General features: G+C 40.8%; 1 protein-coding gene across 1 annotated transcript; it reads right to left on the bottom strand.

Moving 5' to 3' along the window:
• Positions 1–12,132: 12,132 nt before the first annotated feature.
• LOC138894134 (zinc finger BED domain-containing protein DAYSLEEPER-like) lies at positions 12,133–13,619 on the bottom strand. Its single transcript, XM_070178814.1, has 5 exons — positions 13,461–13,619; positions 12,745–13,160; positions 12,583–12,692; positions 12,284–12,355; positions 12,133–12,197 (listed from the first exon to the last, which is right to left on the bottom strand). The coding sequence occupies exons 1-5, from the start codon at positions 13,617–13,619 to the stop codon at positions 12,133–12,135; spliced, it is 822 nt and encodes a 273-aa protein (XP_070034915.1).
• Positions 13,620–21,413: the final 7,794 nt, after the last annotated feature.

The raw sequence follows: 21,413 nt of genomic DNA, 5'->3' as shown, positions 1-21,413 counted from the left end.
TGGTATATTCGGATGGGGTCCCCGGGTGTGAAACAGATTGAATCCGAAACAATTTTGGGCATGTGCAATTGCTAAACCACTGTTGTTCTGGTGTCATCGCACTTGCGAAGGGTTTGGCCGTAGGTGCGGACACGCAAATGCGAGGAGCTGATTGCAGAAGCAAAACTAGCTTTGCCCAGCTGGGATCGCATGTGTGAGGAGATATCCGCATCTTCGAGTTCGCTGATGCGGATAGTGGTCGCAGTTGCGGGCAAGGCTAGCTTGGTCTATTATCGCAGAAGCGGGCCTTGCCCGCAGGAGCGAGTGCGCAAAAGCGCATTTTAGTCCGCAGAAGCGGATGCGCAAATGTGTGTTTTGTCCGCAGAAGCGGAAAGTCATGGATTAAGTGGAAACCACACCTGTGATGTTTTTTCCGCAGGTGCGGCGTCGCAGTTGCGACTAAAGGGCCGCAAAAGCAAAATCGCTGGGCAGAAAAGGCCTAATTTTGAGGGTTTGATTTCATTATACATTTTTTGACCTAGAGAGCTTGGTTTGTGGCGATGTTTCGGCAGATTTTCAATGAAAAATTTGGGTAAGAAATCCTAACTCAGTTTTGGTTAAATTACACAAATCTATTGTTAAATTCATCATTAAATTAGTGATTTTGCAAGGACCCGTAAAAATTTTAACCAAAATACTCGGGGTTTCGTGGTGCAAAGATAGATTCCTGCATTACTATAGTCGAAATACTTGGATTGAACAGTACCCTACGGACTGAGAAGAAAATGTTTCGCAGAAGAACGCGATTCTGCGGCCCATTATGCGACTGCATAATCACTCTGCGGACCGCATAATGGCCGTATAGTGAAGCAGTAAGTTTGGCCAATTTGAGGTCAGTTTTAAGGTCGATTATGTGACCGCATAATCGATATGCAGACCGCATAATCAATATGCGGACAGCATATTGGTCGTATAATTCCTCTTGGGTTTCTGCGGAGAGAGTTCTGCGGTGCATTATGCGACCGCAGAACAAGTATGCGGACCGCATACTGGTCGCATACCTGAGCCGAAAGTTTAGGCCCTTGAGGGCCATTTCTGCGGTCACTTTGCGGACCGCATCACCATTATGTGGTCGCATATGCGACCGCAGACCTGTGTCGGGACACCATTTTTCTTAATTTAAAACCCGACCCCCATTCCGTTAAAACACCCCTTAGGTCTATTTTGAGTTCCTTTTCTGATACTTCTAGAGTGAGAGAGAGAGGGTTCAAGAGGGAGGGCCTAAGTTTTCATCAAATTGATCTTCAATCATCACTCAAAGCCTTGGAAATATTCAAGTAGAGCACCAAAATTCTTCACCCTAAAAGGTAAGGCTTCATCACCCCAGCTCTAAATTTCAAACATAGCTATAATGGGGTACTGGGGTGATACTTCATGAGTATGAGGGTGGTTTATCTTGCATGCATGTGTGATAAAGAGTGTGGGGAAATAAAGTGAGTTAGAACCATGAACGTTTTCCTAATTCTGGGTTCAATTTGTATATTGCTAAAATAGATTGAGGTTGCTATGGGTTCCGAATAATTGTAGAGTCCAAAGAAGCAAAATTGAGGTATGTATGGCTAACTCTCTTCTTCTTAGAATCGAACTCCTGGTGTCCGAATAATTGGTGTAAGTTCCAACTTGATTATACTAGAATTATTTGCCTTGGTGTGTTTGATTGAAAGATTCATGTTCCCTAATTGTTTTAGATGGTTACCATGTCATCATGCTATTTGAGAACGTAATTATGATTTTCCAAGTTCATTCCCTTATGTGTGGAATGCCTTATGTGATGGTACTTATCGACATGAATGATGATGTTATTTGAACAAATAAAAAGGGAAAGACTTGAATTGTAAAATGTACCCAAGTGACAAGAACTACTTAATGAATGAGGCTAATTGTGCCATGTAACGAAAGATGGGAAAGAGATGTGAATTGAGTGAACAATTGAAAGAGGTTATGTTTCAAGTGAGATGGCTTAGCCGATCGGGCCGAGATCGGACGCCATGCTGTACACATGGTGGCATTTGTGTTGGAATTATTGATTTACATTGTGGATATGGATATGTCTTACTTGAGATGGCTTAGCCGGTCGGTCCGAGACCGGACTCCGTGTAAAAATACGGTGGCATTATGAGTTGTGGTTTTGGCACTAAAGATTATCAACCTAAAAGATGGAAGAATTGAACTGGAAACTATGTGATCCTTACTTGGTATTTCTTTGTATTTCGATGAAGTACTTATTGATTATTATGACTGCCTTCTCTTTGTTTCACTGTTCATTCTACTAAGATTGGTGTTTGCCTTACATACTAGTACTATTCAACAGTACTAACGTCCCCTTTGCCGGGGACGCTACATCTTTGAATGGATGTAGGTGGTTCCATCGCAGATAGCGCTGATCGCAGATAGTGGTGCTCTTCCTCACACTCATCACAGCAGTCTTGGTGAGCCCCATTTCTTCCTGGGGTCATGTAGTCCTTCTTTTGTATAAGTTTTAATATTTTGAGGTATAGCCGGGGCCTTATTGCCGGCATTGTCATATTCCTCCGTTGTACCTTTAGAGGCTTCGTAGACGTTTATGTGGGTCATGTATGTGTGTTGGGGTGGTCTTTGGATCGAGTTGTATTTTAAAAACTTAACTATGGCATAATGTATATAAGGAAAATGAACTAGCAACGTTTATATATTTATATAACTGATCTCTCCCCGATTTTTGAAATGGTGATGCGATCCCTTTTTGAATTATGAATGAGTCGGGTAGGAAAGGTTTAATAGGCTATCTCGACCGAGTTCGCTCGGTTGAGCGCCGGTCACGCTCCCCGAGATTGGGGCGTGACAAACTTGGTATCAGAGCCTAAGGTTTTAAAGTGTCCTAGGATGTCTCGGAGCCGTGTCTAGTAGAGCCCTTCTTATCGGTGTGTTGTCGACCACATCTATAATAAGGGGGCTACTTGGACATTTAAGAATGATACCCTTCATTGTTGTTCTATATCGAGCGATAGAGCGGAACGTGAGGTTGTTTTCCCCTAACTCGTGCATTGTTCTAACTTTCAGTAAATGGCACCTAAGAAGAGAGCGAGAATTGGACAAGAAGCCAATACTACCCCAGGAGTGGTTGTTGATCCCTTACTTGATAATGCGGGTGAGGATAATCCCCCTACTTTCACACTGCCTGATTCGTCTACTCCAGAACATACTACCCCAGTTCCTACACTCGCGGAGGATGCCCCAATCCCTCCCGCCGATATACCTGTTCCACCTCCAGCCCCAGCTCCCGGTATTTCTGATGGGGATCTTAGGGGAGCTATTCAGATGTTGACTCAATTAGTAGCTTCTCAGGCCCAGAGGTCAAATGTTGCACCCACCTTATTTAGCTCGCAAGAGGATTCTTCTGGTTCCAGGGTAAACAAGTTCCTTCAGTTAGACCCTCCAGTGTTCACAGGTACTGATCCCGGGGCAGACCCTCAGGATTTCATTGATGAGATGCATAAGACTCTCCGAATTATGCGTGCTACTGATGTAGAGGGAGTAGAGTTGGCCTCTTATCGTCTGAAAGGGGTGGCATATTCCTGGTTTGAGATGTGGGAAGATTCCCGTGAGGAGGGGAGACCTCCGGCGAGATGGAATGAGTTCGCGGATGCCTTCATAGACCATTTCTTGCCTGCCGAGACTAAGGCAGCCCGTGCTGTGGAGTTTGAAACGCTTAAACATGGTAGTAGGAATGTGTGGGAGTATCACATGTAGTTCGTGCGCCTGTCAAAGTATGCTGTTCATATGATGCCGACTATGGAGGCAAGAGTGCGTCGATTTGTGCAGGGCCTTAGCTCTTTGGTTATTAATGAGGCTGCCACAGCTGCTCTAAATTCTGACATGAACTATGGAAAGATAGTGGTATTTGCCCAAGCTACGGAGGCTCGAAAGTTGAAGTTCAGGATGGAACGGGAAAGTAGTAGTAGGGCCCGATCAGCGGGCAACCTTGGGGATTCATTCGGAGGTGGGAGATCAGCTTTTCGGGGAGGATCATCAGGATCATCCCAGTCTTATGCTCAGTCTTCAGCTAGTGCCCCGCCATCAGCACACGGTCAACAGCAGGGGAGTCGCTTTAGGCCCGGTCAGGCAGCAGGGGGTCCCACCATAAGGGTCAATCAGGAGGGAGATTCCAGCAGCACAGAGGGTTCCATGCCCTAAGTGTGGGAGGATACATTCAAGAGTCTGCTACCTGGACATGCCAGTATGTTATGGATGCGGAATGAGAGGCCATATTCAGAGGGAGTGTCGTACATCCCGTCAGGGTGCAGGCAGGGGCACAACTCAGTCATCCAGTCCTACAACCGCTACATCTTCAGCACCCCTTCCAGCTCGAGGCTCTCCAGCACCCATAGGGCGTGGTGCAGCTAGGGGTGGTGCACAGAGTTCGGGAGGACCCAGCCGATTTTATGCTATGAGTGGTCGACAGAGTGCAGAGGCTTCCCCAGTTGTCGTCATAGGTATATTGACTGTTCAATCGCTTGATGTGTATGCCCTTATTGATCCCGGATCTTCTTTGTCCTATGTTACTCCTTATGTTGCTACGATCTTCGGGATAGAACCGGAAAAGCTTCATGAGCCGTTCTCTGTATCTACTCCGGTTGGTGAGTCTATTAGGGCCGTACGAGTTTATAGGGATTGTGTTGTCACAGTGTGTCGTCGGGATACCATGGCCGATCTTATTGAACTAGGGATGATTGATTTTAACATAATAATGGGAATAGATTGGCTTTATTCATGTTTTTCCAAACTCTATTGCCGAGCCAGAATCATGAGGCTTGAGTTTCCTAACGAGCCAACTGTTGAGTGGGAGGGGAATAATGTTATGCAAAAAGATAGGTTTATTTCTTACCTTAAGGCCACAAAGATGATCAAGAAGGGGTATATTTATCATTTGGTTCGAGTTACGGACACCACTGCTGAGGTGCCTACCCTTGAATCTGTACCAATTGCGAATGAATTCCCTGATGTCTTTCCGGATGAGCTCCCTGGAATTCCTCCAAACAGAGAGATTGATTTTGGGATTGATGTGATGCTGGGCACGCAGCCTATATCCATTCCACCATATAGAATGGTGCCAACAACATTAAAAGAGCTAAAGGAACAACTAAGGGATTTGCTAGGGAAAGGTTTCATCCGACCGAGTGTGTCGCCTTGGGGCGCACCGGTTCTCTTTGTCAGGAAGAAAGATGGATCGCTGCGGATGTGTATTGATTACCGGCAACTCAACAAAGTCACAATCAAAAACAAATACCCATTGCCTAGAATAGATGATTTGTTTGATCAATTACAAGGTGCTAAGTTCTTCTCCAAGATTGATTTGCGGTCCGGGTGCCATCAGTTGAAGGTAAGGGAGCAGAATATTCCGAAAACAGCTTTCAGAACCCGGTATGGGCACTTTGAATTTTTGGTAATGTCTTTCGGGCTAACAAATGCCCCGACAACTTTTATGGATCTTATGAATCGAGTCTTCAAACCGTTTCTTGACTCCTTTGTGATAGCATTCATTGACGACATCCTTGTATATTCACGAAGTCAAGAGGATCACGCCGACCACCTCAGGACAGTTCTGCAGACTCTTCATCAACACCAATTGTATGCAAAGTTCTCGAAATGTGAATTTTGGCTTAAATCTGTTACATTCTTGGGTCATGTCGTCTCCGGAGAAGGAATTAAGGTTGATCCTCAAAAGATTGCAGCGGTGAAGGATTGGCCTAGACCTACTACTCCAACAAAGATTCGCAGTTTCTTGGGTTTGGCCGGGTATTATAGGAGGTTTGTGGAGGGGTTCTCCACTCTTGCCTCTCCATTGATTAAATTGACGCAGAAGGCGGTTAAGTTCTAGTGGTTCGATACTTGTGAAAGGAGCTTCCAGGAATTGAAATCAAGATTGAGTTCGGCGCCGGTATTGACCCTACCAGAGGGTACCGAGGGGTTTGTGGTGTATTGCAATGCTTCAAGGATCGGTCTTGGGTGTGTATTAATGCAACTTAAGAATCATGAAAAGAACTATCCAACTCATGACTTAGAGCTTGCGGTGGTGGTTTTTGCATTAAAAATTTGGCGTCATTATTTGTATGGAGTCCATGTATATGTATTCACGGACCACAAGAGTCTTCAATACATTTTCAAACAGAAGGAATTGAACTTAAGGAAGAGAAGGTGGCTTGAGTTGCTCAAATATTATGACATCGACATTTTGTATAATCCGGGGAAAGCTAATGTGGTGGCGGATGCTCTTAGTCGGAAATTTATGGGTAGTTTGGCTCACTTGGAGGCATGTCAAAGGCCCTTGGCCTGGGAGGTTCACCAGTTAGCCAGTTTGGGAGTTCGTCTTGCAGACTCTAATGAAGGGGGAGTGATTGTGCGGAATAGGGCGGAAGCATCGCTTGTGGCGGAGGTCAAGGAGAAGCAATATAGTGATCCAGTGTTGGTGCAGCTGAAGGAAGGGATTCATAAACATAAGACTATGACTTTTTCTCTTGGCATGGATGACGGTACATTACGGTACCAAGGGCGGTTATGTGTTCCAAACGTAGATGGTCTTCGGGAAAGGATCATGGCAGAAGCTCATACTTCTAGATATTCCGTGCACCCAGGTTCTACGAAAATGTATCATGACCTCAAGTAAGTTTACTGGTGGAATAACATGACGAGGAGTGTGGCGGACTTTGTGGCAAAATGTTCAAACTGTCAACAAGTGAAGGCCGAGCATCAAAGGCCCGGTGGGTTAGCTCAGAGTATAGAAATTCCAATGTGGAAATGGGAAATGATCAACATAGATTTTGTGGTAGGGTTACCGCGCACTCTGCGTAAGTTTGACTCAATTTGCGTGATCGTGGACCGACTCACGAAATCAGCATACTTTTTACCAGTTAAATCCACCGACACTGCGGAACAATATCCTCAATTATATATCAAGGAAATAGTCAGGCTTCATGGCGCTCCAGTTTCCATCATTTCCGATCAAGAGGCCCAATTCACAGCTAATTTCTGGAAGAAATTTTAGCAAGGTTTGGGTACGCAGGTAAATCTTAGCACGACTTTCCATCCACAGACTGATGGCAAGCATAGCGGACTATTCAGACGCTTGAGGACATGTTGCGTGCGTGTGTGCTTGACTTCAAGGGTAGCTGAGATGATCATTTGTCGCTCATAGAATTTGCTTATAACAACAACTTTCATGCCAGTATTCAGATGGCACCGTTTGAGGCCTTGTATGGTAGAAGATGTAGATCGCCGATTGGGTGGTTCGATGTTGGAGAAGCTGAACTAATAGGACCAGACCTTATGCATCAGGCTATGGAAAAGGTTAAGATCATAAAAGAGCGGTTGAAAACTGCTCAGAGTCGTCAAAAATCCTACTCAGATGTTCGTCGCAGAGACTTTGAGTTCAAATAAGATGATTGGGTGTTCTTGAAGGTATCTCCCATGAAGGGGATCATGCGGTTTGGAAAGAAAGGAAAATTAAGTCCGAGGTATGTCGGGCCGTATAGAATTATTCAAAGGATAGGTCAGGTGGCGTACAAGCTTGAACTACCACCTGAGATGTCATTAGTACACCCGGTATTCCATGTGTCCATGTTGAAGAAGGTAGTTGGAGATCCATCCGCTATTGTGCCGGTTGAGACCATCGAGGTTAGTGAAGAATTGTCATATGAAGAAATTCCGGTTGCTATTCTTGATAGATAGGTCCGGATGTTGAGGAACAAAGAAATTGCATCCGTAAAGGTATTACAGCGAAGCCAACAAGTCGAAGAAGCTACTTGGGAAGCCGAGGATGAAATGAAAAAAAAGTACCCTCATTTATTTGAATAGCCATGTAATAGCTCTATAAAGTTGTCCGCCCCTAAATTTTGTATCACTTGGCCGGCTAATATAAAGACACTCCTTTCTAATTATATGTCCCCTAAGAGGTTTCCGTTGGTGTTATTTTGTATTCTGTTGTGTCATTTAATTCTATATATGTTGCTAAGGTGTGTTTTGGGGGCTCTCTGACAGGTGGATAGGCCTAAATACAAAGGAAACTCTAACGAAATTTTCAGGAAGTAGGCAAATTTGGGGCTGATGGTATGTGGCATAACTGAAACTGTGTTAAGTGAACCTTGATCCGCATTCGAGGATGAATGATCTTAAGTGGGGGAGGATGTAAGGACCCGTAAAAAATTTAACCAAAATACTCAGGGTTTCATGGTGCCAAGATAGATTCCTGTGTTACTATAATAGAAAAGTACTTTTTGGATTGAACAGTACCCTACGGACTGAGAGGAAACTTTTTCGCATAAGAACGCGTTTCTGCGGCCCATTATGCGACCGCATAATCACTCTGCGGACCGCATAATGGCCGCAGAGTGAAGCAGTAAGTTTGGCCAATTTGAGGTCAGTTTTGCGGTCGATTATGCGACCACATAATTGATATGTGGACTGCATATCGGTCGCATAATTCCTCTTGGGTTTCTACGGAGGAAGTTCTGCGGTGCATTATGCGACCGCAGAACAAGTATGCGGACCGCATACTCGTCGCATACCTGAGCCGAAAGTTTAGGCCCCTGAGGGCCATTTCTGCGGTCACTTTTTGGACCGCATAACCATTATGCGGTCGCATATGCGACCGCAGACCTGTGTCGGGGCACCATTTTTCTTAATTTAATACCTGACCCCCATTCCGTTAAAACACCCCTTAGGTCTATTTTGAGTTCCTTTTCTGATACTTCTAGAGTGAGAGAGAGAGGGTTCAAGAGGGAGGGCCTAAGTTTTCATCAAATTGATCTTCAATCATCACTCAAAGCCTTGGAAATATTCAAGTAGAGCACCAAAATTCTTCACCCTAAAAGGTAAGGCTTCATCACCCCAGCTCTAAATTTCAAACATAGCTATAATGGGGTACTGGGGTGATACTTCATGAGTATGAGGGTGGTTTATCTTGCATGCATGTGTGATAAAGAGTGTGGGGAAATAAAGTGAGTTAGAACCATGAACGTTTTCCTAATTCTGGGTTCAATTTGTATATTGCTAAAATAGATTGAGGTTGCTATGGGTTCCGAATAATTGTAGAGTCCAAAGAAGCAAAATTGAGGTATGTATGGCTAACTCTCTTCTTCTTAGAATCGAACTCCTGGTGTCCGAATAATTGGTGTAAGTTCCAACTTGATTATACTAGAATTATTTGCCTTGGTGTGTTTGATTGAAAGATTCATGTTCCCTAATTGTTTTAGATGGTTACCATGTCATCATGCTATTTGAGAACGTAATTATGATTTTCCAAGTTCATTCCCTTATGTGTGGAATGCCTTATGTGATGGTACTTATCGACATGAATGATGATGTTATTTGAACAAATAAAAAGGGAAAGACTTGAATTGTAAAATGTACCCAAGTGCCAAGAACTACTTAATGAATGAGGCTAATTGTGCCATGTAACGAAAGATGGGAAAGAGATGTGAATTGAGTGAACAATTGAAAGAGGTTATGTTTCAAGTGAGATGGCTTAGCCGATCGGGCCGAGATCGGACGCCATGCTGTACACATGGTGGCATTTGTGTTGGAATTATTGATTTACATTGTGGATATGGATATGTCTTACTTGAGATGGCTTAGCCGGTCGGGCCGAGACCGGACTCCGTGTAAAAATACGGTGGCATTATGAGTTGTGGTTTTGGCACTAAAGATTATCAACCTAAAAAGATGGAAGAATTGAACTGGAAACTATGTGATCCTTACTTGGTGTTTCTTTGTATTTCTATGTAGTACTTATTGATTATTATGACTGCCTTCTCTTTGTTTCACTGTTCATTCTACTAAGATTGGTGTTTGCCTTACATACTAGTACTATTCGACAGTACTAACGTCCCTTTTGCCGGGGGCGCTACATCTTTGAATGGATGTAGGTGGTTCCATCGCAGATAGCGCTGATCGTAGATAGTGGTGCTCTCCCTAACACTCATCACAACAGTCTTGGTGAGCCCCATTTCTTCCTGGGATCATGTAGTCCTTCTTTTGTATTAGTTTTTATATTTTGAGGTATAGCCGAGGCCTTGTTATCGCCATTGTCATGTTGCTCTGTTGTACCCTTAGAGGCTCCGTAGATGTTTATGTGGGTCATGTATGTGTGTTGGGGTGGTCGTTAGATCGAGTTGTATTTTAAAAACTGAACTATGGCATAATGTATATAAGGAAAATGAACTAGCAACGTTTATATATTTATATAACTGATCTCTCCCCGGTTTTACAAATGGTGATGCGATCCCTTTTTGAATTATGAATGAGTCGGGTAGGAAAGGTTTAATAGGCTTGCTCGACCGGGTTCACTCGGTTGAGCGCCGATCGCGCTCCCCGAGGTTGGGGCGTGACAGATTTGAGTTAGAAATTTGAGGAAAAATTAAAATTTGGAGATTTGAAAGGCGATTTCGGTCGGATTTGAGTAATTCTTGTATGGTTAGACTCGTTATCGATTGGGTGTTTGGATTTTGTAATTTTGGTAAGATTCCGAGATGCTGGCCCGGGTTGACTTTTTGAGTTGACTTTTTATTTTCTTGCAAAGATTGTAATTTTATTGTTCGAAATACTTTCCTATAGTTTATATTTATAGTATGAAGTTGTTTGGCTAGATTCAAGCCGTTCGAAGTTGGATAATCGAGGGAAAGACCTACTAGTTGAGTAGCTTATTTTCAGGTAAGTGTCTTGCCAAACTTTGTGTAAGGGAATTACCCCTTAGGATTTGTGTTGTTTTATGATAAATGTAATGTGTGAAAGCTTTGTACGCAAGGTGACGAGTATGTACACAGGATAAATATAGAAATTTACCGATTTTAGCTATGTAGATTAGGGTGTGCGTCGGTCGGTTCGGTCGGTTAATATGAAAGTGCGGTTCGGTTTATCGGTTTTTGATTTTGAAATATTAATAACTTAACCAAACCAAAGTATTTACAGTTCGGTGCAGGTTTTTTAAGGTTCGGTTCGGTTATTTCTGGTTTAGTTTTTCGGTTATTAACGGTGTAAGTTAAACATAGCCAAATTAATTTGTGAGAAGTGATATATGCTACTGATTTAGTTTGTTGCCTCCGGTGCTGCCAATTTGAAAGTTAACACTTTGTGTAATTAACGTCAACCAACTGATTCGGAAGAAGATGGTTGAAAGTTCAAAGGAAAGTATTATGTGAAAAGCTAGCATCTCCGAAATCTATGTCAACATGCAAATTGTGTTCATAGAAATAGACAGTTATCCTGTTGTAAGTCTATTTTATCCAATTCTTGACTGTTGATTCACTTTTCAAGTACTACCGAGACTCTTGACACATCTTGTGATTGCATGCTCTATATGGAGAATCAATCTTTGTTTTGCCAAATGCAGACTGCTGTAGTTAAAGAGTTGGAACACTTGAAGGAGGCAATAATGAAACATGAACTAAATGAATATGAAAATAGATTTGCAAAACAATAAGAAGAAAGGGATTAGCAGCAATTGCAGTGAGCATTGAATCTTCTATTTTTCACATGAAACCCCTCACACTTTTGAGCAACATACGTTAGAGATTTTGCCACATTATACAGAAGCACTGAAGCAGTCACCAACTACTATTTATGAGAGCAATGCAGAAGTTTTTAAAAAGCAAGCAACAACTACTATTTTAGTTCAATACAAGATCATGTAGAATTCAAGAGATAACCAAAATAAGTCTAGAAATACCATCACCAAACAACAAAATAGTGGCAAACTAGTCACAAGCCACAAGCCACAAGCCATAAAGTAAGTCTAGAAAAGGATACGTAAAATCTTAAATACGAATCACTGGATGAGGCATGCGACACTTCTTAATATGCTTCAATAAGCCAAAAGTGCCATAATACTTCGGATGACAATTATAAACTCGACCACAATGAACGCACTTTGCTTTGCAGACTTCTTTATTTTCTTCAACTACCTCAAAATGTTCCCAAATAGGCGATCTAGCTTTAGGATCACGAGGCATAGTTGAACCTACAAAATAAGAAAAGATCACAAGTTAAATAAATTATTTTTAATTATAAATAACAAAAGGATATCATAAAATAATCAAATCTTTAAACTTACACTTGTTCAAACTATGCATCAACAATGCTAGTATCTCTTTCAACAATGCAAGTTACTCTTCCGCTCTTTGCCATATCTAAATATAATTTGATAAAGTGTGTCATATAAGCTTACAAAGTAAATTAATTTTCTTTAAAACACTCATAAAACGCAAAATCTTACCAAGTTCAATTTGCTCAAGAAACTCTAAATCTTCTTCAACATTAATAGGAGTACCCTCGCATCTAAACCAATCTTGAACACAAACAAGACTTTGCACTAACCGAGGAGTCAATGAACTCCTAAATGAATCAATGCGGTGCTAAATACACATTCCGATGCAACACTATAAATTAGAATGGCCAATATAGGAAATAGAGGCGCATTAATTTTACACCAATCTAAGATTTTAAAGTCATCAGAATCATCAGACACTGGCTCTTGTCCTTCACCAATATATCTTTCCAACTAAGATTTAGCACCTCCACTTCCAGAGTCTTCCTTTTGCCTTTTCAATTGAAGCTTTATTCTCACATATTTTGTTCTCACATTCTCACTAGATGAATCAAATGTGTCATCAGATGAAGTAGATCTAGATGGAGATGATTGAAGATAACATCCTCTTGAATATTTTTTTTTGATACTCTCCAAACAAAGAATTCAAATTAGCATCCACTTCGGCAGTTAATTTCTTCCCTGGTTCCTCCCCAAACATTTCCTCAAGTGCAAAACCAACATACTCTAATTTGTTATAAGGATCTAATATAGAAGCAATGAATATCATTTTATTCATCTTTTCAGGTTCACCCCTATATTTTTTAAACTTTTCTATCATCTTCCCTGCCATCTTACTCAAACTAGTATCATCACTAGCTAAACAAACTTTCAAATGACTCTCTAGCTCACATATATCCTCAAAATGACAATTAGAAGTGACATAACGTGAACCTGGAACTTTTTTGGTGAGCTCGTGAAATCTTTCAAGAAACTTTATCACGTTTCTCACATTCACCCAATCATCACATACAAATGGACCTGCAACATTCCCATCCTTACAAACCTGCGTACAAAGATGAGTAGAAAATCCATCATAAGAAAATAAAGCTTGTCAAAGGCCTTTTCAAAGTTTTGCGCCGTTTCCAACATCAAGTAGGTGAAATTCTACCCAGTAGGAACATCCAAAGATAATGTTTTGCTATATTCTACCGCTTGATGTATAAAATATTCCCTAAAATTTAAGGTCATTTACAGAGATGATCTCACATACCTCACAGCTTGTCTAACACGTTTTTGCAGAAATATCAATTTTTTTCAAACGATCTTGCACAATTAGATTAAGTATATGAGCCATGCATCTCACGTGAAGATGCTGACCACTCATCGAATTAGTTTTCCACATATCTAATTGTTTAGACAATTCTTTGACCATGGCATCATTCGAAGAAGCATTTTCAACAGTAACAATGAATACCTTATCCAATTTCCATTCAAGCAAACAATTGCCAATAACCTTTGCCATCTCGTCACCCTTATGACTAGAGATAGGGAAAAAATTTAGTATTCTTTTATGCAACACCCAATCTCTATCAATAAAATGACTCGTCAAACACATATAGTTAATTCGTTGTAACGAAGTCTATGTGTCTGTGGTAAGGAAAACTTTTGGTTTTACTTCTTTGAAATTTTTCATTAGTTTAAGTCTCTCTTCACTATAAACTTGAAAACAATCCCTTGTAATTGATCTACGAGAAGAAACATTAAATAGAGGTTGGGCTATGCTCATAAACTTCTTAAAGTCTTTCTTTTCAACAAAGCTAAAAAGTAATTCCTCCGTAATTACCATCTCAACTAAAGCCCTCCTACCTAGTTCTTGATCAAATTTCCAAAGCACCCCACCATTCAATTGCCCATCCTTTTGTAAATACAATTGTGTTCGAGTATTATCAACTTTCCGTGGTATTCAATCGTGAATCAGCCTTATAATCACGACCACAATGTTTACACTTTGCTCTATCAACTCCATTATCATTTTTAAACTTTTCAAAATGATCCCAAGTAGTTGATCTAGATTGTATGGATTTTTTTTTTGGGCCTTGACTAGTTTCAACTGAATTTGTAGGTGAAGAAGTAGGTTCACGTTTAGATGAACCCACCTCACTTACTCTACTTTCAACTTCTGCCATCTATACAAAATCGAATGAAAACAGAACTAAAAATGCAAAAACAGAGGATGCAATTGTCACTTCTTTTTGGCAAATGTTAACTCGAAAGTGTCCTAAAAGTCAGAGGCAAACGCACATAAATACTATAAACAAGAGCATAAAAATCCAAAGTTGAAAAAAACAAGCAATACTAATAAAGTAATAATAATCGAAAGATTAATTTTATGCATATTGCAATTTTAATAGCATGCACATTGCAATTTTCTTTTTATGCACTGCAAATTTATGCACATTAGAACTCAGAAGAAGGAGAGAACTAGGGAAAATGAACTCAGAAGAAGGAGGTAACCTGAGGAAGAAGGACGAGGCGTGAAGGACTGGAGGCGACGAGTGGCGGAAGAGGAAGAAGGCGTCACAACAGGCGACCAGGCACAGCACCAGTAGGCGACGAGAGGAAGAAGGAAAGTCAGGTCTCAACTCTCAAGAACCCTAATTAGAATTTAGAACTAAGACAAATAGACAATTTCTATTTTCTAATTTCTAAGGAAGACTGAAAGTAAAGTAAGAGTACTAGACTGGAGGGTTAGGATATTGGGTAAATTAGGCTTCAGATTTGTGGATTGGTATTGGGTCAATTGGGCTAAAAGGGAGGTGGGCGAGCCCATATTTTCAAACCCAATAATTAATATTCTATGAGTATATTTCTGATTTTCTCAACTCGTCTCTCATAACTTCGATTTTTCGGTTTAACCGAAAACCGAAATATCAAAACCGTAAACTGCACCAAATACCGAAATTTAATAATTTAAAAACCGCACATTGACCGAATAACCGATTAAACCGAAATCGAAAAACCGAAATTTATGGTTCGGCCGGTATTATGCCCACCCTTAATGTAGATTCCTTTTATGACTTAATCGAGTTATCTTAACATGTTATCTTCATCATCACTAGTCTATTTTTACATGCTCTACTTGTCTTACCTCTTACTTGTTAATTGCTCTACATGTTTAGTTGAAGTTCTTGTTTCCTTTATTCGATATTCATTATTTGACCGTTGAATTCTTTACTTGAAGTTGTTGTTCTTGGAATATCTTGTTGATAAAACTGGTATTGAGTTATAAAGGCCGCGATTTACATTGAGGTCAAGTGTTAAGTTGTGAAATACTATTCTGTTGAGTTATTCACTTCCGGTTGTTATTGTTGAGACTCTTGTGTATATTATGGTTTAGCCATGGGCTCTTTATTATTGAAATACTGTTATTGTTGATTCTTTCGCAAGTTGTGATATTGGGCACTTGAGGTGCGATTTGTGATACATTGTGATATTGATACGGATGCGGTGATATAAGGTTTTGGGGTTGAAGAGCATGCGGTGAGATAAGGTGTGCTTGATACGCATGGCTAGTAGGGGAACTACTAGAAGTCATGCAGTGTGATAAGTTGGGCTAAAACGCGGGGTGCTATTTCGGGAAAAAGATTTTCAAAACTAAATGCAAGGCTCCCGCAGTGATATAAGGAAAGATTGTGAATTATTCTTTTGATTTGGGGCTACGAGGCGGTACCTCGGTAGTGACTCTTGTCGGTATTTCTCTATTGCTGCCCTTGTCTTTGGTTATTTTGTTTCCTTAGCATATCATTCCTCGTTTTCTCTGTGTTGCATTATTTGCTTTAGTTCTGTGTAGCTAACCTTGATAAGTTATTGTTGTTTCAATTTCATTGCTGGCATTACTACACTAGCATACTCTTATACAGTTTTTCTTATTTATTCCAGTAGGGCCTTGACCTGACCTCATCATTACTCTACTGAGGTTAGGCTTGGCACTTACTGGGCACCATTGTGGTATACTCATGCTACACTTTTGCACATCTTTTTGTGCAGATCCAGGTAACTCCTACCAGCCCAGGTATTAGCGAGAGCTCAGCTGCGGAGACTTCAAGGTATACCTGCCGACGTCCGCAGGCCTTGGAGTCCTCCTCTACCTAGACTATGCTATTTTTCCTTATCCTTTTATAGACATTGATGTATACGATTATTCAATACTACTATTTAGAGCTTGTGATTTGTATTCGCTGGGTTTTGGGAGTTGTATATACTGAGTTACAGAGTTTGTGTTATATAGTTACTGAGTTTTGAGACTTTAATTATTATTTCAGTTATTTCTGCATGAATGTTAGGCTTACCTAGTCTTAGAGACTAGGTGCCATCACAACATCCTACAGAGGAAAATTAGGGTCGTGTCAATTCTTGTCGTTGTGGTCATCCATCTAAACTTTTAAACTCTAATTATGAGTCTTTTCTCTTCAAGTTTATTCTTGTAAGTTCAAGACTTTATTCAAACAATTTGAGTTAACATGAATTCTTTAAGTATAGTTCTTTTCATATTATTCAAATTACACTAAAATACCATTCTTTAATATCTTTTTTAATTCATTCACATGTTGTACTTTTTTGCACATATATTTTTTCAAATAGTTTGCTATTCTTATCTAGAACTCACTTGACACTCAGCTTATCTTTTGGAATACGATTCCCTTGTCCACTTACATATATTTTATACGAGTCAATATATTTAAATCATTTCATTTCAAAAATATAAAAAGTACTTGCATACTTCATCCGCACATAATTCATTACATATTTAATATCATTACTATTCATTCGAGTATGCGTTAATTATTCTCTTATTCTTTGCAACAGTTGTGAGTATTTGTTAATTATCTTTGAACCTCCCTCCCTTATTTGATTGAGTCCACCAGAACAATATTTTTTGGATCTTGAGGGATGCCTAACACCTTCCCCTCGAGATAAGTTGAACCCTTACCTAGAATCTCAACGGTTTCGCAGATCATAGTTAAAGTGTATATTACGAAGTATAGTATAGGTATCCTAATATACCTTAGATAATTAGACTTTTAGAGTACTATAAGTTGTACATTGTTTTGACTTGTGCAAAATGGGGTACAATAATGGATACCGGCACGCCATGAAGTTGGACAATCTCGCGAATATAGATCTGAGCCAGCTTATCTGAAGAATAGGTAGTCACTACAGGAATAAAATGAACCGACTTGGTCAACCTGTACACAATCACCCATACCACGTCAAATTTCTTATGAGTCCGTGGGAGCCCAACAACGAAATCCATGGTGATACACTCCCATTTCCACTCGGGAATCTCGAGTCTCTGAAGCAAACCCCCCGGCCTCTGATGCTCGTACTTCACTTGCTGACAATTTAGGTACCGAGCTACACACTCCACTATGTTTTTCTTTATTCTCCTTCACCAATAGTGCTACCTCAAATCCTGATACATATTAGCGGCACCCGGATGAATAGCGAACTGTGGGCCTCCTGAAGGATCAACTCACGCAACCCATCCATATTGGGCACACATAACCTGTCCTGCATCCGCAAAACATCGTCATCTCCAATAGAACCTCCTTGGCATCACCATCCTGAACCGTGTCCTTGAGGACAAGAAAATAGGGTTCGTCATACTGACGCTATCTGATGCGATCATATAAAGAAGACCGAGAAACCACAAAAGCAAGAACTCGACTAGGCTCCGAAACATCCAATCTAACCAACTGATTGGCCAATGCCTGAACATCCATGGCTAGTTAGACATGAGATAGTAACAAATAAGAAGGAAAGGATGCAACAAATAAGAAGGAAAGGATGCATATAATCGATTAGGAATAGAAATCATTTTTTTGATCCTGCCTCTGCGAAATCGATCGATTAAAGCAGAGCATCTTCTTTCCCTACAAACGAAAAGATTAGGGATTTGAACATACCAGAAAAATGAGATTCACATTTTGATTTGAGGGATTTTGATTTGGGTGAAATTTTTACCGAGGAGAGAACTGATTTCTAGAGAGAGGGCTGATTTTGCAGCAGACAGTGTTTAATTAGGATAGGTATTTTTATTTTCTTTATTATTTTAAAAGTAAAAATCTATGGTATAGGAGTGACCCAGTTGCTGCAAGAGAGATTTAGCAGCGACTTTCAAAAAGTCACCACAAAAAACATGGAGCCAAAATTTTATTTTGAGAGGGACTAAAAATTCCAGCCACATCAGAGGCAAACTTTAAAAAGTCGTTGCTAAACATTAACCTTCTGTAGCGACTTTTAAAGTCGCTGCTAATAATATTGCTGTTGTAGCAACCTATAGGGTCGCTGCTCTATGTTGCCACTAATAAACCAATTTCTTGTAGTGCAGGAACGTGCGGACTCCACATGAACAGGTTCACATTAGCCAAGATGATCTTGAGAGCTGGATACTTTTGGATGACTATGGAAAGCAACAATATCCGCTATGTGCAGAGGTGTCACCAATGCCAGATTCACGGGGATTTCATCGGGGTTTCGCCGAATGAGTTAAACGTAATGGGTTCACCCTGGCCATCCGCCGCTTGGGCCGTGGACGTGATTGGACCTATAGAGCCTGTCGCATCAAATGGACATAGTTTCATCTTGGTAGCTATCGATTATTTCACCAAATGGGTCGAGGGATCTACTTACAAGGCTTTCACAAAGAAGGTAGTGGCAGATTTCGTCCGAAACAACACTGTCTACAGATTTGGGATACCGGAGTCTATTATCATTGAAAATGCCGCTAACCTCAACAACGACCTCTTGAGAGAAATCTGCGAGAAGTGTATAATCGTCCACCACAATTCCACAACCTACAGACCACAAATGAATGGGGTAGTCGAGGCACCCAACAAGATTATAGAGAGAATTCTACGAAAGATAGTGGACAATCACATGCAATGGGACAAGAAACTATCTTTCGCCTTACTGGGTTATCAGACTACCATAAGAACATCCACTGGGGCAACGTCGTACATGTTGGTATACGACACTGAAGCTGTGATACCCACAGAGGTCGAAATACCATCTTTAAGGGTCATTCAAGAGGCAAAATTAGACAACGCAAAGTGGATACGGGTCAGACAGGTGCAACTCATGGTCATTGACAAGAAAAGAATGGATGCAGTATGCCCTGGTCAGCTATACCAAAATAGGATGGCCAGTGCATTTAACAAGAGAGTGAAACCTTGCTCGTTCAAACTAGGGTAGTTGGTCTTGAAAAAAATCTTTCCCCAGCAAGAAGAAACCAAAGGAAAGTTCGCACCAAACTGGCAAGGCCCTTACGTGGTTCACCGAACATTGTCAGGTGGAGCTCTAATCTTGGAAGAAATGGACGGAAGAGTCAACATGAAGCACATCAACCCAGACACAATCAAGGGATACTATATTTGAAGACAAATAGAGTTACATTTTGCTGTAACAGAACTACATTCAACCTGACTTCCCACGGAGGGATACATAGGCAACCCACATAGGGTTCGGTTTCTCTCTCCTTTCTCTTGTAATAGAAAAACCAAATATCACTTTTGTATGTTTCTGAGGAAATACGCCGACTTGATTTCCTCATAAAGGAATACGTAGGCAATCCTCATCGGATTCAGTCATCTTTTGTAATTGAACTACCTTCTGGCATGATTCCATTTGGATACGTAGGCAGTCTGAGTCAGACTCGGATCATCATTTTGCATATGTTGTAATGGAAATATGCTTTCACCTGATTACATTTGGATACATAGGCTTCCTGAGTCAGGCTCGGTTATCTTCATCATATTTTATCATAATCCACGAACTACGTTCAGACCTGATTCCATTTTGGATACATAGGCAACCTGAAAGGGTTCGGTCATAACCTTAGGAAAGCCTTGTAATGCATTAGTTTGAATTAGGACGCAGTCGCGATAGCAAGCAACCACGTTGTCAGAAGCATCATGGAGGATCGACATCAACAGGACAAAGTTCTCAAGAGAATACGCTCACGTGTGGAGAACCTTTCGTAGCGTGTCATAATCCGGAACAACGACATTTGCCTTAAAAAAGTGAAGTATTTTCAAAATGTTTTCTAAAATAATATATATGTACAGTAATTTGTTCCATCTACCAAACTTCGCAGCACAATCATGTCAAAGGACGGGGCAAACCAATACTGTGGTCGACACAAATCAACTTCCCCGCCCCCACTAAGAATTTTTCTTTGAGTGCAGGGTCAACATGGAGTAAGGAAGCACTAAGACCACACTAGGGAAAATGACGGGTCCACCACTTGCCTAAGATTATCTCTCTTTCTCCTTTACTTGAATTTTTTTTGGTACAAGTAAAGCTAACCTTCGAATCCTTTACAGGTACCTCGGAATCAGACAACTGATACGGAAAAACCTGTACATAGAAAATCGCCTGCTCAAACAACCGGAGCACTTTGTAAAAAATGGATCACTGGCTTCATCAAAGGAAGTCATGTATATAGCAAACTGCCTGCTCAACTAATCTGAGCATCCTGTACAAATGAGCCATCGACTTCACTAATTGAAGTCCTGTATATAGCAAATCATCAGCATAATCAATCGGAGCGCCCTGTATAAATCGAACGTTGGCTTTGCCAATCAGAGCCTTATATATAGCAAACTATAAACTTCGACAACAAAACAATCCGCATCAATGCTCCATCACAATGGATGCCAGAATAGACAGTCGCAAACCTCGTCACCAACATTTTGCTAATCGATGGCCGCAACTTAGCTTCACAGTCAAGAGTATCTCTTGGGTATGCTTTTATTTCTTTTGCAATTGCTTTGTATGTTTTGACATTTTGATCATGCAGCTTCATGCATGATTACGGTTTAATCAGTCACTTCCAAGCAAAGGTTACTTTACATTTTAGTGCAAAGCTCTCCCGACAAGCGGAAATGCATTTTATAAATTAAGCTCTCCCAACAAGTGGATACATTTCTTAGTGCAAACCTCTCTAACAAGCAGAGACGCACTCTACAAATCAAGCTGTACCAACAAGCGGAGACAATTTTCAAATGCTCCGACAACTCCTAAAAGGTACACAGCCCGACTAACAAATCGAGTCAAGATTAAGTACCCATCATCCCGATCCCAAATAACAGCTCGCCGGCAGCCAAGGATCATCATTCCTGCATCATTTACATTGCATCTTAATATACTCTGTATTGCAATATATTGGTATGCGTGTATTTAATTTTTTTTGCAGGAACAAACACTGCAGATTGGAACTTTTCTTAGCAGCAGACCAAACTACAACGCTATGAGG

The sequence above is a fragment of the Nicotiana tomentosiformis genome, chromosome 6 (assembly GCF_000390325.3).
Source record: "Nicotiana tomentosiformis chromosome 6, ASM39032v3, whole genome shotgun sequence".
NCBI lineage: Eukaryota > Viridiplantae > Streptophyta > Magnoliopsida > Solanales > Solanaceae > Nicotiana > Nicotiana tomentosiformis.
Note: the sequence above shows the minus strand (reverse complement) of the source record. Positions and strands in the feature narration are given on the sequence as shown.

Bases quoted from the DNA above. Each gene is read 5' to 3' on its own strand.
- LOC138894134 (XM_070178814.1), bottom strand. From the start codon at position 13,619: ATGGCAAAGGTTATTGGCAATTGTTTGCTTGAATGGAAATTGGATAAG. The intron at 13,161-13,460 runs GTGAGATGCATG...CTTTGTACGCAG, and splicing joins TGAGTGGTCAGCATCTTCAC to GTTTGTAAGGATGGGAATGT. The intron at 12,356-12,582 runs GTGCTAAATCTT...TTTGTGTTCAAG, and splicing joins GGAAGACTCTGGAAGTGGAG to ATTGGTTTAGATGCGAGGGT.